General features: G+C 34.6%; 1 protein-coding gene across 21 annotated transcripts in view; it reads left to right on the top strand.

Moving 5' to 3' along the window:
• The window catches only part of MYCBP2 (MYC binding protein 2), a 200,431-nt gene that overhangs the window by 128,522 nt on the left and 58,738 nt on the right, over positions 1–13,171 (top strand). For 16 of the 21 annotated variants that reach the window (XM_071806388.1, XM_071806378.1, XM_071806379.1 and 13 more), the window contains 6 exons: positions 1,044–1,160; positions 1,910–2,050; positions 7,693–7,767; positions 9,862–10,086; positions 11,004–11,136; positions 12,891–13,016. In XM_071806388.1, the coding sequence (XP_071662489.1) occupies positions 1,044–1,160; positions 1,910–2,050; positions 7,693–7,767; positions 9,862–10,086; positions 11,004–11,136; positions 12,891–13,016 (817 nt within the window). The remainder of the gene's footprint in view (positions 1–1,043; positions 1,161–1,909; positions 2,051–7,692; positions 7,768–9,861; positions 10,087–11,003; positions 11,137–12,890; positions 13,017–13,171) is intronic. The other 5 variants (XM_065829563.2, XM_071806398.1, XM_071806425.1 and 2 more) reach the window with 4 other exon arrangements.

Here is a 13,171-nt window from a genome sequence, read left to right as displayed (position 1 = left end):
CTAGGAGTAACAGGATTGCTAGTAAGCAAAACCTTGCACATTTTGGAGTAAGTTGCATTTGATTCTTTACATGGTTCCATGGTGATTTTTTTGGTTGTTTGCCTTTTTAGTAGCCCTAAAATAAATAATTTTTTGGGAAAAAAAAAAAATCATGCACTTTGCTGTCACCTTTCGTTACTTTTTCTTTTTTTTTTTTTCCATATCATTCTGTGCTTTATGTTAAGTCCATACTTCAGTTGGTACTTTTTTCAGTGTTACGTGTGGAGTTTGAAAATATGCTTCCAAGAAAAATATTTTATACCGTATGCATAGAATATATGCACTTCTTAAAATCTGAAACCAAATGGATGGCATAAGTTTGTTCACTATGGGACAGGTGCCTGATAATGTGTTTGAACAGTGAAAAAAAATGATACTGAGTAAAAACTGTGAGATCTTGGGGGCTGTGGTGAATTAAACTAGTAACAAGGAGCATCTGATCTAACATTCCTGTGAAAAAGGGAGAAACTATTGAAATAGCTAGTTGAAAAAATAAAATGAAGAAGTAGAAAGATCTGTTCTTTTTCTATTTTGAAATGGCTATTTAAACTCTTTAGCTAAAGAAAATACCCAAATTTTGGGCAAAAAGCTGACTAAACAGAATGGTATGGTAGTGCAAATGAGAACTGGTAATCCCAGGTTGATTAGTTCCTGGAAATACTGACTTTGAAAAGGCAAAACCCCTGAAACTTGCAAGAATGAATAAAATGGGGTGGGGGGGGGGTTGCAGTTAAAAGAATCCGAAGTTTCTACTGAATATCATGTGGTATAACAGTTGTTTCCAAGACTGAATCAATGCACTTTTTTGAACCTTAATATTTTATTGGTTATAGTAAAAAAGTGGAATTATACACAGCAGCCATGGGAAACTAGCAACAAACTGTAACTCTGAGACTGCCATCTTGTCACTAGCATTTCAAAATCTGTTAAACCTATTTCTTTTTACTCTTTGAGAGCTCTGTTCCAATTTTTTCTTCCTTACTGTCTTCCTTTGCTTCTCTTAGGTTCGCAAATTTGTGGCCAAGGACAGTGCAGGGCTTCGTATCCGTAGCCACCCTTCCCTTCAAAGTGAGCAAATAGGCATAGTGAAAGTCAATGGATCCATCACTTTCATTGACGAGGTAATTAATTAGACATTTCTGTTGAAAATTGGGCTAAGATGTAAAGTTAATTAATGCAAATAATGTTTTTTTATGTTTAGGTGTTGACATACACAACTTAAGAACATAAGAGTTTAAGTAGCAAAAATCTAAATGTTTACTAACTTAGCTTTTCAAGCTGTCATTTCCTTTTAATTTACTTACTTGAAAACCTGTGTAACAAACTTTTTGAGACTGATAATGAGGAAATGAAATTCCTAGAATTGATCTCACAGTAGTGTCTCTGAGGATTTAGCTGTTCATGACTTACTAGTTCAACACTACACAAATTCAGATGTAGGTGTCGTTTTCATTACATTTTACACTTTTGAAAGATCACTAGTGTGATAGACTGCTATGCATGTATTTTTCTTAGAATATAACTTCATACACAAGGAATATCTTTGCAATCTAAGTTATATCAGCAGTGGAAAAATGGCAAGTGGGGAATTTATGAAGGCTTGGCTTGCTTTCCTCTTCTCTCTCAAAGCTACTCTTATTACCACATGATCTGATTTAAATTTATCTTTGTACTTTGCCCTCTAAAAAGATATGCCTCCCATTGCTTTGAAATTCTGATTTTGTCGATATTCCTCTTTGCCTCTTCTTACATTCTGTCAGTGTAGTGAAGATGATGACTTCCTTGCTACTGTTTGAACACTGTTAATCCTTACTAGCTACGGAACAGTTACAGGAGGGCATGGCTCGTTTTTGTTGCTTGTTTCCCATAGATCCATAATGATGATGGTGTTTGGCTGAGGCTGAATGATGAGACAATAAAGAAGTATGTTCCTAACATGAATGGTTACACCGAAGCCTGGTGTCTCTCTTTTAACCAACATCTTGGCAAGAGCCTTCTGGTACCTGTTGACGTAAGTAAAAGGTGCCTTTGAAAAATATCCAAAAGTACACTCTATCCTCATTACAAGACTTTCTTTAATTAAGGCTGCAAATGAGTACTGAGGTAAACAATGTTGTAATTACTAAATATTATATGTGTTTGCATTTTTGAGGGCTATTGTGTAATGAGGGTGGAGTGTAGAAAGGTGTGAGGCTTTTTATGTTGAAGCCTCCTCTCCTAGAAAAGAAAAAAAAGTGCAAGGACTGCTATAACAGAAGTATAATCATCTAAGATTGTTGTCTGCACCAGGTGTTTCTGATGCAAAATGTCATTGTCTGTAAACCGATCCACTGATGCTATGATTTCAGAAGAGGCTTACACCCTGCAGTGAATCAATGTAATTGAAGGATTTTTAAAAACTCAAAGTTCTTCAGGCTCTATTGGGTTTTGTGTATAATTTTGCGAGCTTTACACCTGAGTCCTTCGTATCTATTTGTTTGCTAATCAAAGAATACCAGAGCATCAAGACTGAGTAAAAAATGGAATTTCTAATAAGAGTAAGCATAATTTATCTGGATAAGTTTAATGGTGATCAGCATCAGTACAATTCAAATGTTATAGTTTTTCTGGAAACAAGATACAGTTTGATTTTTAGTTTTGTTTGTTTAAAGAAAAAAAAAAGGAGAGAAAAAATATATTAGTCAAACCAATGTTTCTCAAAAATGTTATGAAAATGCAGGCCTTTCTGGCTCGTCTGTTTTTCTGCATTCCTCAGCATGGACAGTACCTTGATTTCTTCAGGGCAAAATGTGAGAACCAGATCTGATTGCAGAAACAGCTGTTTAGATTGGATTTGTCTTCTTACATGAGTGACCTGTTGCTGCAGTTGGAGACAGCTCACAAATATTTGGCCAAATTAAACACCTGCAGCCAGCAATGTCATCTTGTTTATTTTTCAAGTCATAAAAGAACTGAGATATTCCCAGTTCCAGTGAAACTGGGTTGTTTGGTAGGAGGCAAATCTGGCAGTTCAGAAATCCCCTGTTCTGACAAACTGCACTGTATGATGTGACCAAACCTCCTTCCTGTTCAGCTTCTTGTCTGCAAATTATTTGTTGACATAATTCTATTTGGTGATTTCTTTCAGTAAAATTCTTATTTTTGGAATTACTTCAATATCTCATTTGGGAAGCAAATTATTTTTGTACTCAGCCATCGGTCACTCAAACACTGTGATGACAAGCATATTTGTCTATTTTGTTGTAGAATATATGAAAAAGTGGAAAAAAGATTTGCTTAAAATCTTGCTTGTATTTTTTGCCTTAGAAATTAATATTCAGTAGAACATGACTATATTATATTTTCACAAGACATAACACTTGTATGCAGCAGTTGAATTTTACCTGTTCACCCATGGTAAAAGTAAATTCACCTTGACTAAGTAGTTAACTTCAGGAAATAGTATTAAGTCTGGATGGGTATTATGTTAGATTTTTGTTTTGCTTCTTAGTTTAACTGGTTTTAATACTTTTTTGCTTGCCGAAAGGAACAGTTTTAATCTCAGCTGTCATGTACGTCAAGAACTTACTGGTTGGTTTATCTCAAATGGCTCTAGTACACACTTAGTTCTAGAGAATAACACACACTCTGCTCCCTGGGAGAAACCTGAAAGGAAATGGTTGTCATAAATAAGTAAACACTCAGTCTTGATAATGTAATCTTGATAATTAAAATTTGAATACATAGGCTGGGTACAATGGAACGTGAAAAACCACATATAATTATCATACATTTCTCTCTCTGCTTCTGTGAAGTTCAGATAAAATATTATCTTTTTCTTTTCATAAATAGTGCTGTGAATTAGTTTTGATCACATTTAGACTATTTGGAGCTGGTAGATATGCCTAGTTTTCTTTTAACTAACCAGTTACATTACGTCTTCAATGACACAAGGTAAAAGTCACATGCTTTCTTAGCTTTGAATTAGTAAGCAGCCAACATAGCAAAAGTCTTACAAAAGCAACTATTATAACCATATAGCTCTGTATAATAAGATAAGTGTTGTGAGTGAGTTTCAAGTTGAAGGTTTCTTTGTGTCTCTCTTGCATTTTCAAATTTTTGAAAGGACTTAGCATGTCCTGAAAATATTTAATTTCATTATAGCCTTATTTAAGCATTAAGATTTGTTGGTTAGATTCATAATAAAAAGAGGAAAAAAAAATGTTCGCTAACATTTTCTTCCTTAAAGGCCACAAAACAAAAGTCGAGGTTCACTGGCTTACTTTTGAATGCCTTGGTCTTTACTGCATGCTATTTTAGTGTTACACATTACACAACTTGATTAAATTTTACAAACTCTATTGTAAGCTCCTGAATTTTGTAGCTTGTCTTAATTTTTTTTCCTGCTAAAGCCTGATGACATAAAGTGATACTGCTTTCTTGATAGAAAGTTTTGAAATAAAATCTCTTTTAAGGTGATAACTAAGTTGAGAATATGCACGAATACACCTTGTATCTGAATTGTCCAAGAACTGTATTTGTAAGTTGTGAGACTTGATCACTGCAGTCCTCTAGAGGTGAATAACTCATGTGGCAAAAGATGTTCCATTAAGTAATAAATGCCAAAGGTTCTGTAGATTAAATCGTGAAATACTCCACATCTGCTCATCCTTTTGTATTGATTTGGATAACTGAATGACACGATAAGCAGAATATAGTAAAATAATCTGTTTATACACAAGATTTTTAGAATCCAAAGCTATTCTACCAGTGCTGGTTTCAGAAGAATAGAGCAGACTGGAAAAAGTCTCTTATGTGACTGAAAACACAAATGGAAAACCAAATGGCTGAAAGAGTCATTGTATTCCCTGTTCAAATGAATGTCACATTACTTTTATTTGAATCGATTTTTTTTTCAACTCATGAGTATGCAGGCTTGGCAACTCTAACATTACCCTGTCACATTTAAACATACAAGCTTTTTCTAGTCATCCTTGAAGTCAATAAAATCTCTCGGTACATTTTGTAAAATATACTTTGGAGATGATTTTTATAAAGAGAGGTTGAATTTTCTATGTTATCACTGTATTAATAGAACAGTGAACAAAGAAAAATCAGAATATTTCAGCAGTGTTAATTTCAGCCTCTTACCCTCCTTGCGTATATACCGTATTTACATTTTATGTTTCTTTGTAGCCATTACTATATATTTTAAGATAAAGCAAATATTGAGTATCTTAGATCTCCTAAATATACTGTTTCTGTATATTTTGATCAAAGCTTTTATATTTGAAGAGAAATGATCATAGGAAAGCAGAGATTCATTGTAGTTGCAAAACTAGTTGTTTGAGCTGTGATCATTTATCTTCTTAAGAAAAGCTGTATAGTGAAATCCTTTCATGAGGAGCTGCTATGTAGCCATTGATCTGAAATTGAGCATCCGATCCATTGTAGGTAGTATGATCATGGGACTATCAGTTTAATAGATGGTGATTTTGGAGAACAGTATAAGTCTTAATAGGTTATGATTTTGGATAAGCTGCTTCCTTCCTGGTTGTTACTTTTCTTTCTGTCTTGTGACATGAGGAGCAGCTGAGGGAACTGGGGCTGTTTAACCTGGAGAAAAGGAGGCTGAGGGGAGACCTGGTCGTTGTCTACAACTGCCTGAAAGGAGGTTGTAGCATGGAGGGTGTTGGTCTCCTCTCCCAAGTAACAAGTGATAGGATGTAAGGAAATGGCCTCAAGTTGCACCAGGGAAGGTTTAGATTGGATATTAGGAAAAAATTATTCACGGAAAGGGTTGTCAGGCATTGGAACAGGCTGCCCAGGGAAGTGGTGGAGTCACCATCCCTGGAGGTGTTTAAAAGATGTGTAGATGAGGTTCTTAGGGCAGTGATCTATTAATCTAAACTGACATATAGTGTGGTAACAGCCAGGAATCTCTGAAGCTCCCAGAGCAAAGGAGAGCTTCTAGTTTGGTCTTCTCAGTGTTGCTAAGCCAGTATGATCCCACTTCACTGCTGTTGGTTTCTCTTGCATGTTTTATACATACAGCTTTATAAGATACAAAAATAATCTTTGAGATATACTTGAGTATTTTAGATATGGATACTCCATGTTTCTCTGTACAATAGATGTCCATCACAAAATATGAGATATGCTGCAAAGTCATATAATTAGTCTGTTTAACTACACTGGATGCCAATGAAATACACCCTTATTAAGCAAATGTAGGCTTTTTGTAGTTGTCATAGTTTTATGTTGGATTGTAAAGCCTTTACTCTGCCAGTCTGCCTATCTAACACCCTCCTCACCTTCCTCAAGGCCCCAAAACATATATCACTAGTTCATTGGTACCTCTTTTAATTTTGGGTAGAGGTACTAAATTCTGAAGAAATGCTGATGTTTGTCAATGTCTCTGTTTTTTGTCAAAATTGCAAATTGTTTGTATTGCTGAAGCTTGATGTAAGCCAAAGGTTTGCGAACTGTGTGTATTTGCTTCTATCATGAGATAAACCGTGGGTTTACTTACTTTTACCATGTAAATGTTTTTTCGAAGAATACAGAGGAGTCATGCCAAGGATGTTATATGCTTGTTTCTGCTTGAAGAGCTTAATTCTCTTTTCTTTAATATGACTGCTGTCCAGGGACTTCATTTTGTTCCCTTATCAGGACAGGGTAGGAAATAAGATTTTGATACCTCTGTTCATATAGATAAAACGGTGGCTCTGCCGAAGGGATTCTGTCATAAATACTGATTATTAATGCTACTACCTATGTACTATTAATTCTTTCATTTGACAGGAACAGTAAAAATTTCTTTTAAATGAGTAGAAACCAGTTAATGGAGAAAAGATGGCATTTTTTTCTATGTTTTGCAGTGTTTAAAAAATGTTATCCCTAGCTGTTTTGTGGGAGGGAAAAATACACAGAACAGCAGCACTGATTTCTGGAGTACAGGCAATTGCTTATAAAATTAGTGAACTCTCTCTGGCAGCTCTGTTTGGTTTATGATGATTCATAATAAACAAGAAATGCGTTGTATATTTTATAAAACTGATGAAATCTTAGCACTCCTTCTCCTTACAGCACTTTGAAATTTTTGGCTCTGGCAAAGGGTGCGATTTTGCTGTGCAAACTGGTGAAATGATTCTGTGCAAGTGAATTGCTTTCAACAATAGCGAGCTTAGCCCTTCTCAGTCTTTTCAGTTCTGACTTGGTGACTAAAAGTCCATGTGCAGTTTTCCTGCAATAACTGAAATTATCTTTCAGAACAGCAGACTCCCTTGCTATAAAGCTGTGGTTTGTGGTGGGACCAACTACTGTTTCATTGTAACAGAAATGTGGGATTTTTCTCTGCAGGAAGTCTCAAGATTTATAAGAAATGTCTGGCTCTAAATTTCAGTAAATGGCATGACACACTACATCCATTTTGAGCTTTTGACATACTAAACTGTTTTTGTTTCATGGATGATTTGCCATGGTGAGCAATGCACTCAGGTGGCTTGATCAGGAAAACAAAACTTTCCCATTTTGTAAAACATTCTACCAATCAATTTACTTGTGGAGAAAGTTTGCATTATAGTACCTTGAGCTTCTTCCTCCAATGTTTCTTTGTTCCCATTTCCTTGTTGATATGTCTTTTTTTTTTTTTTTTTAAACTTTGTTGCTCAGAATGTCTTTAATGCTAGCCAAGGAGTAAGGGATTTGGACTTTTTTTCATGGACTTCCAAAGCTTTACCCCCTAAGGTGAGTTAAATGACAGGAACAGTCACACTGTATCTCATGTTTTCAGATTGTACCTTATGACTCAACTTCACATTAAGTATGCTTTGGCGTCTGTTTTACTTTGAATTATTTTTACAGATTTGCATACAATGCTGTATCTGTGTCTCTTTCTTTAGGAAGAGAGGAAAAAAAAGCAACAAACAGACCAGATAATTACATTTTCATTAACTCATAAATAGCACTCTTCTTTTTAACGAACCAAATTAGAATTTCAGAGATGTGACCTAGTGACATAATAAAGGCCTTTCACTCTCTTTTTGATGAAGAATGTACTCGTAAATTTTCTGTTACTAGAGGGTACACAGTAAATTGCAACATCTAATAAGATGATAGTTGCGTAGGTAAAGCCAAAATATATAATTAATACTCAGCCTATTCTTAATCTTTTTTTAAAAAAAAAATATAAAATTATAGGAACAGGTTATGTACGATCAAGCAGTTAAAATTATCTACAAAAGTACCTGTCTAAATCTCTTTGCAGCCCTGTATTGATTTTGTGATTATTTTTTTATGAACTTTGTAATGAGGATGTCTTAGAAATTTTAAAACTTGGTTTTCAGTGAATCTTTTTCCCCAAAATAGCAAACTTTGTTATTGTAATATGAAGACCTAGATAGTATTTAAACTGTTTTTAAATCCTACAGATTTCTCTTTCCCTTGAACCAGTTTACCTCAGCTTCTGTTAACTTGCTGTGGAAGGTACCTATTTGCAGAACAAATTCATTTTTGTATAAAGGCTTCTCAAAAAGACTGCTGTATTATTCTGGACATAGTGCACAGATTTCAATAAGAAAAAGCTGAAAATATGATAATTCAAGAGATCAGAGGAAACTGCATTAATTAAAAGGGAATTAACACAGTAGAAGAAGTTTGGTTTAAAAATGATAAAAGAAGGCATTCTTTTACACAGCAGGAAGTGAACTCTTTGAAGGTGTTGTTACAGGAGATGGTGGAGGCAAAAAGCATCAGCATATTCAGAAGAAGTTAAACAAATGTATAGAAATCAGATTCATAAATTAAACAAAATAGGATACACTCTTTAACATCCATAATAAAAAGATTTTAAATGCTGTTTGTATATGAGGGACAGACCACTAGTAAAGACTTGTATGTATGTTACTTCTAAATGGCATCTCCTGCTGCCATTTTGCTGAAGACAATATATTGGACCAAGTGAACCACTGGCTTCATCCCACAAGATATTACTTAGTTCTTAAATTTCAGGTCCTCTTTTAAAAGCACCTGTGACTTGCATTATAAACCTCATAAAGCTCGCTCCTCCTTCTCACTTGCTTTTTTCTGATATGAATGTGCACTGCGTTACTTCTCGCCCTCATATTTTCTGTACAGTAGCCTTTCTATTAAGTTATGGCTGGCTGAAAATTCTATACTAATATTTTTCCTTTAGAAACTACCAATTTTTCTTGGTAGGAAACTCAAAAAGTTTTTTCTCATTTCAGATTTGGGTATATATTTCATCTGTAACTGGAACCAGGTGAAATAAATTTGCAGGCTGTTCATATTGTCATAATGGAAGTAATAAATATGCACTAATATTTATATGTGCGTTTATGAATCTATGGTGTTGCTGTTACTCTTTGTCATAATTTTACCTCTAAACTAACAACATATTCTAAATGTGAAATGAAAAAAGAAAGACATCATTTGGAAAGAGATCATATTCAAATTCCCTTTTACATAGCCCCAGGCTTTTTCACAATTTCAGCAGGAGGAATGAGTGTTTATCTTGATAAATGTCAGTATGAAACAAAGTTTAGTGACAGTGGTTACAGTAAATAATACGTCTCCAGTTGTAGATATGAGATATCCCTTTTATATAAATGGTTTCTGTTTATACTACTTTTGTTTCAAGACTGTTACGGTGCAATTTAGTAGTAGTTAGTTGTTTATTCTTACCAATGTAACTAGTATCTCTTTTAGCTCTGAAATGTAGCTATTATAGCCTTGAAATAAGTATTTATTCTCTGAAGAGTTCAAAGGTATTATTAATAGGTTTTATTCTGTTCTGTTTTGCCTTTTTCTTAAATTTCTCAGGAATCTAGGTCTAATACTGATGAGTTTTTCAAAGACCTAAATTCACACTGCCCGCAGGAAGCAGTGATGCAAGAACACGATGCCCCGTTCCTTCGAGGTGGACCTGGAGTGTACAAGGTAGTGAAGACTGGCCCATCAGGTCACAACATCAGAAGCTGCCCAAACCTTAGAGGTATCCCAATTGGAATGTTAGTTCTGGGAAACAAAGTCAAGGCAGTGGGCGAGGTATGGATCCTTGTAGCTTTGGTTCATGTCTTCATAGATACCGGTATATAACAGTAGTAAACTCAACAAAAGAATCTGCCCCTGTACAGGTTTGCTTTTCCAACCCTCATGATGAACACTAACCTTTGAACTTGATTTATATTATAAATACTAATTCAATTGTATCTTTTGCCTTTTAGATGTGTGCATTGATTGCAATAATGTTAAAATTGTACTGCAGTTACCTGTGCTTGCTTATATATTTCTGTTACAGTATACCTTATAAAATGATGTTTCTTGTTTTACTTTTTTGTCATATTCTTTGGAAGAATTTGGTTTCATTGAAAAGGACCCAACGAATTAACAAATTATTCTCTTTCTCTGTATTGAGTGTATTCGTTTGTTCAGTTGCTAAACTGTTGTTACTGTTTACAGTTGTCCAGCTGTGGTATTTGATGGTTAAGAAGGGCTTAAGGATGAAGTGTGTCATGCTATTTCCTAAATATATTGTCAAGAACAAAATTAGTACTTGTACAAACTTTTCATATAGAACTTGGTATTCTAATTCTACTGTTGCAGCCAACAATAGCAAGGCGTATTTTGGTGAATACCTCCTTCAGGTTTTTATTTAGGTTTGTTTGGATGTTCTAAAGTTGTGGTGTTGGTGTTTTGCTTCTTCTGAACTTAAATGGGTCTAATATTTTTTAAATACTTCTAACCATGAGTGTGCCATAAATAGATTTGGTCCTTCAATCTGCCTCAGCCTGTGGCCTTAATTTAAGAAACTTTTTTTTCAACATTTGCTTTGCAATATAAAGATTGAAATCAGTGTGTTTTAAAATGAGTGTGTTTTTCAGATGCTGTAATGAGTTGCTGAAGCAAGCTACTGAATAATCTGAAAAGTCAATATATTGTGCTTTCTTATGTGTGTGCATCAGGTGACTAATTCAGAAGGTACGTGGGTGCAGATGGATAAGAACAGCATGGTAGAGTTCTGTGAAAGTGATGAAGGCGAGGCGTGGTCATTAGCTAGAGACAGAGGTGGAAACCAGTACCTGCGACACGAAGATGGCAAGTGGTTGTTTTGTTTTGGTTTTTAAATTAACTTAGAAAAAAATAAGCAATCTAAAGAAGGAACTGAGTTTTAAATAGGTATACCATTAATTTACTTTTTCGTTTGAGTTACTTTATGCAGTTGGACTTCGAAGTTGTTTACAGACATTCTTTAAATGTTTTTTAAAAGAACAGTTAAAATATTTCCCCATGTTTTCTTCTCTATCAGTTTGATAATTTTAACTGGTCTTCTTTTAGCTGTGGGGTTCATTTTTGCATAAGTATTTGTGCATTTTTGTTGGCTTTCTTTGATCTATTTTGTGTCTCTCTGAAAAGCCAAGCAGAATGAGTTATTTATGTCCCTTTTGATTTCGTTAAGGTTGTTAGTTCTGTCACAGAGCGTCCTGATAAAAGCCTGTTAACATGGTTTTTAACACTGTATTTAAAATTAACGTCAAATTAGCTAATTACCCTAGTTAGCAAACTATGATTGCATTCTCTTGAAATGCAGAATTTCTATCCTGATAATTCATGTTCAGATTGGCTAAGACCTAGAAATAATAGAAGAAAACATAAGTAAAATGTTAGAACACAAAGTTTTTTATTGCTTCCACCCCACTGTCAGTCATCCTTTCTGTTGACCTCCATCCAAACAGACTATCATGACTGATCTAAAATATCTTAATTTTACCCTGAATGCTTCATATGTGTACCTTGAGGTATTCTGAAACTGTTATTTCCTTCACAGATAGTCCCAGCTCACCTGAAGGAGCTCTCCTGTGCCTCAACATGCCTGGTTTTATTATTTTCTAGAAAAAGTCTGTAATTTTATATGTAGAGTGAAGATAGAGGTCTCTTGTCCATCTAGCTAAAGCCGTTCAAATAGTTATCAGTGCAATTACTGAGCTATTTCAAGGTATTCTGTGTCCCTAGTCCATCTCAGCACCAAGTAAAACTAATGCACTTAAACCGCATCTGATTTATTTAAACCAATTACTTTTATTTGCCATGAAATGAATTAGGCATACTCTTTGTCATCAGTTTCAATGCTTTTGCTAGAGGGAAACAATTAGGATTTGGAGGAGCTCCAACTAGATCTGCATCTGTCTACATTTTTATCCATAAATAATACAGTCTTTCAGAATGCTTTTGTATTTTCATTATTTAATAAAATGATACTGAAATTCTCAGAAACAAGTAGGTTTTCTGTCAGAGACAAGTCAGACTGAATGCCCAAGTCTGTAGGCAGGTATGCAGATACTTTAGCTGAAACACTACGGCAAGATCTAGAGTTACTTCAAATTGAGAAAATTATAGATCTTTTATTTGTTAAACAGTTTCCATTTCCAACCTTCTCCCTGATAATTATTTTTATTATATTTCTTATTATTATTTGAGTGTGTTATGTAAAGGTTTAACATTTAAAAAAAAAATCTAAAAGTTTTAACAATTGCTGTCCAAAGAATAAACAGTGAATGCTGTGATGTTACTGAAAAACAAAGTGTCAGGTCTGTTCCTAAGTGGCAGATGATGGCAAAGCTGGCAGCAGCTCACTCAAACATAAAACAGTTAGTGTGCTATGAAGTCTTCCTTCTGTCTTTTTACTTGTAGAGCTCTAAAGAAGAGAGATATACTTCTCTTTCTGGAGAGAATTGAGTGGCAGAGTGCTATCTGTGGAAAAAAAATATTGCTCCTTTGTCTTGCGACTCATCTTTCCGATGTAAATCAGTTGCTAAGAAGGTCTAATTCTGAAGTGATGTGTTTTTTTACAGAGCAAGTCCTTCTAGATCAAAATGTTCAGACTCCTCCCCCAAGTCCTTTTTCAATACAAGCTTTCAGTAAGGGGACAAGCTGTAGTAACGGACAAGGGTTTGATTACGGCCTTGGAAATAACAAAGGTATGTTTTTACACTCATGTTTTAAATAATGATGTTTTTCTTAACTTTGCTTATCGTTTTGTTAGTCATTTCCTACTCTTTTAGGCACTATCTGATGTTCTTCAAAAGGTGTAAGCAGTAATGCAATAAACTGCAAGATGTTTTACAAAATATGT

Source organism: Patagioenas fasciata, chromosome 1, assembly GCF_037038585.1.
Source record: "Patagioenas fasciata isolate bPatFas1 chromosome 1, bPatFas1.hap1, whole genome shotgun sequence".
In the NCBI taxonomy this organism is placed as follows: Eukaryota; Metazoa; Chordata; class Aves; order Columbiformes; family Columbidae; genus Patagioenas; species Patagioenas fasciata.
The sequence above is the reverse complement of the archived record's forward strand: the minus strand, read 5'-3'. Positions and strand labels throughout refer to the sequence as shown.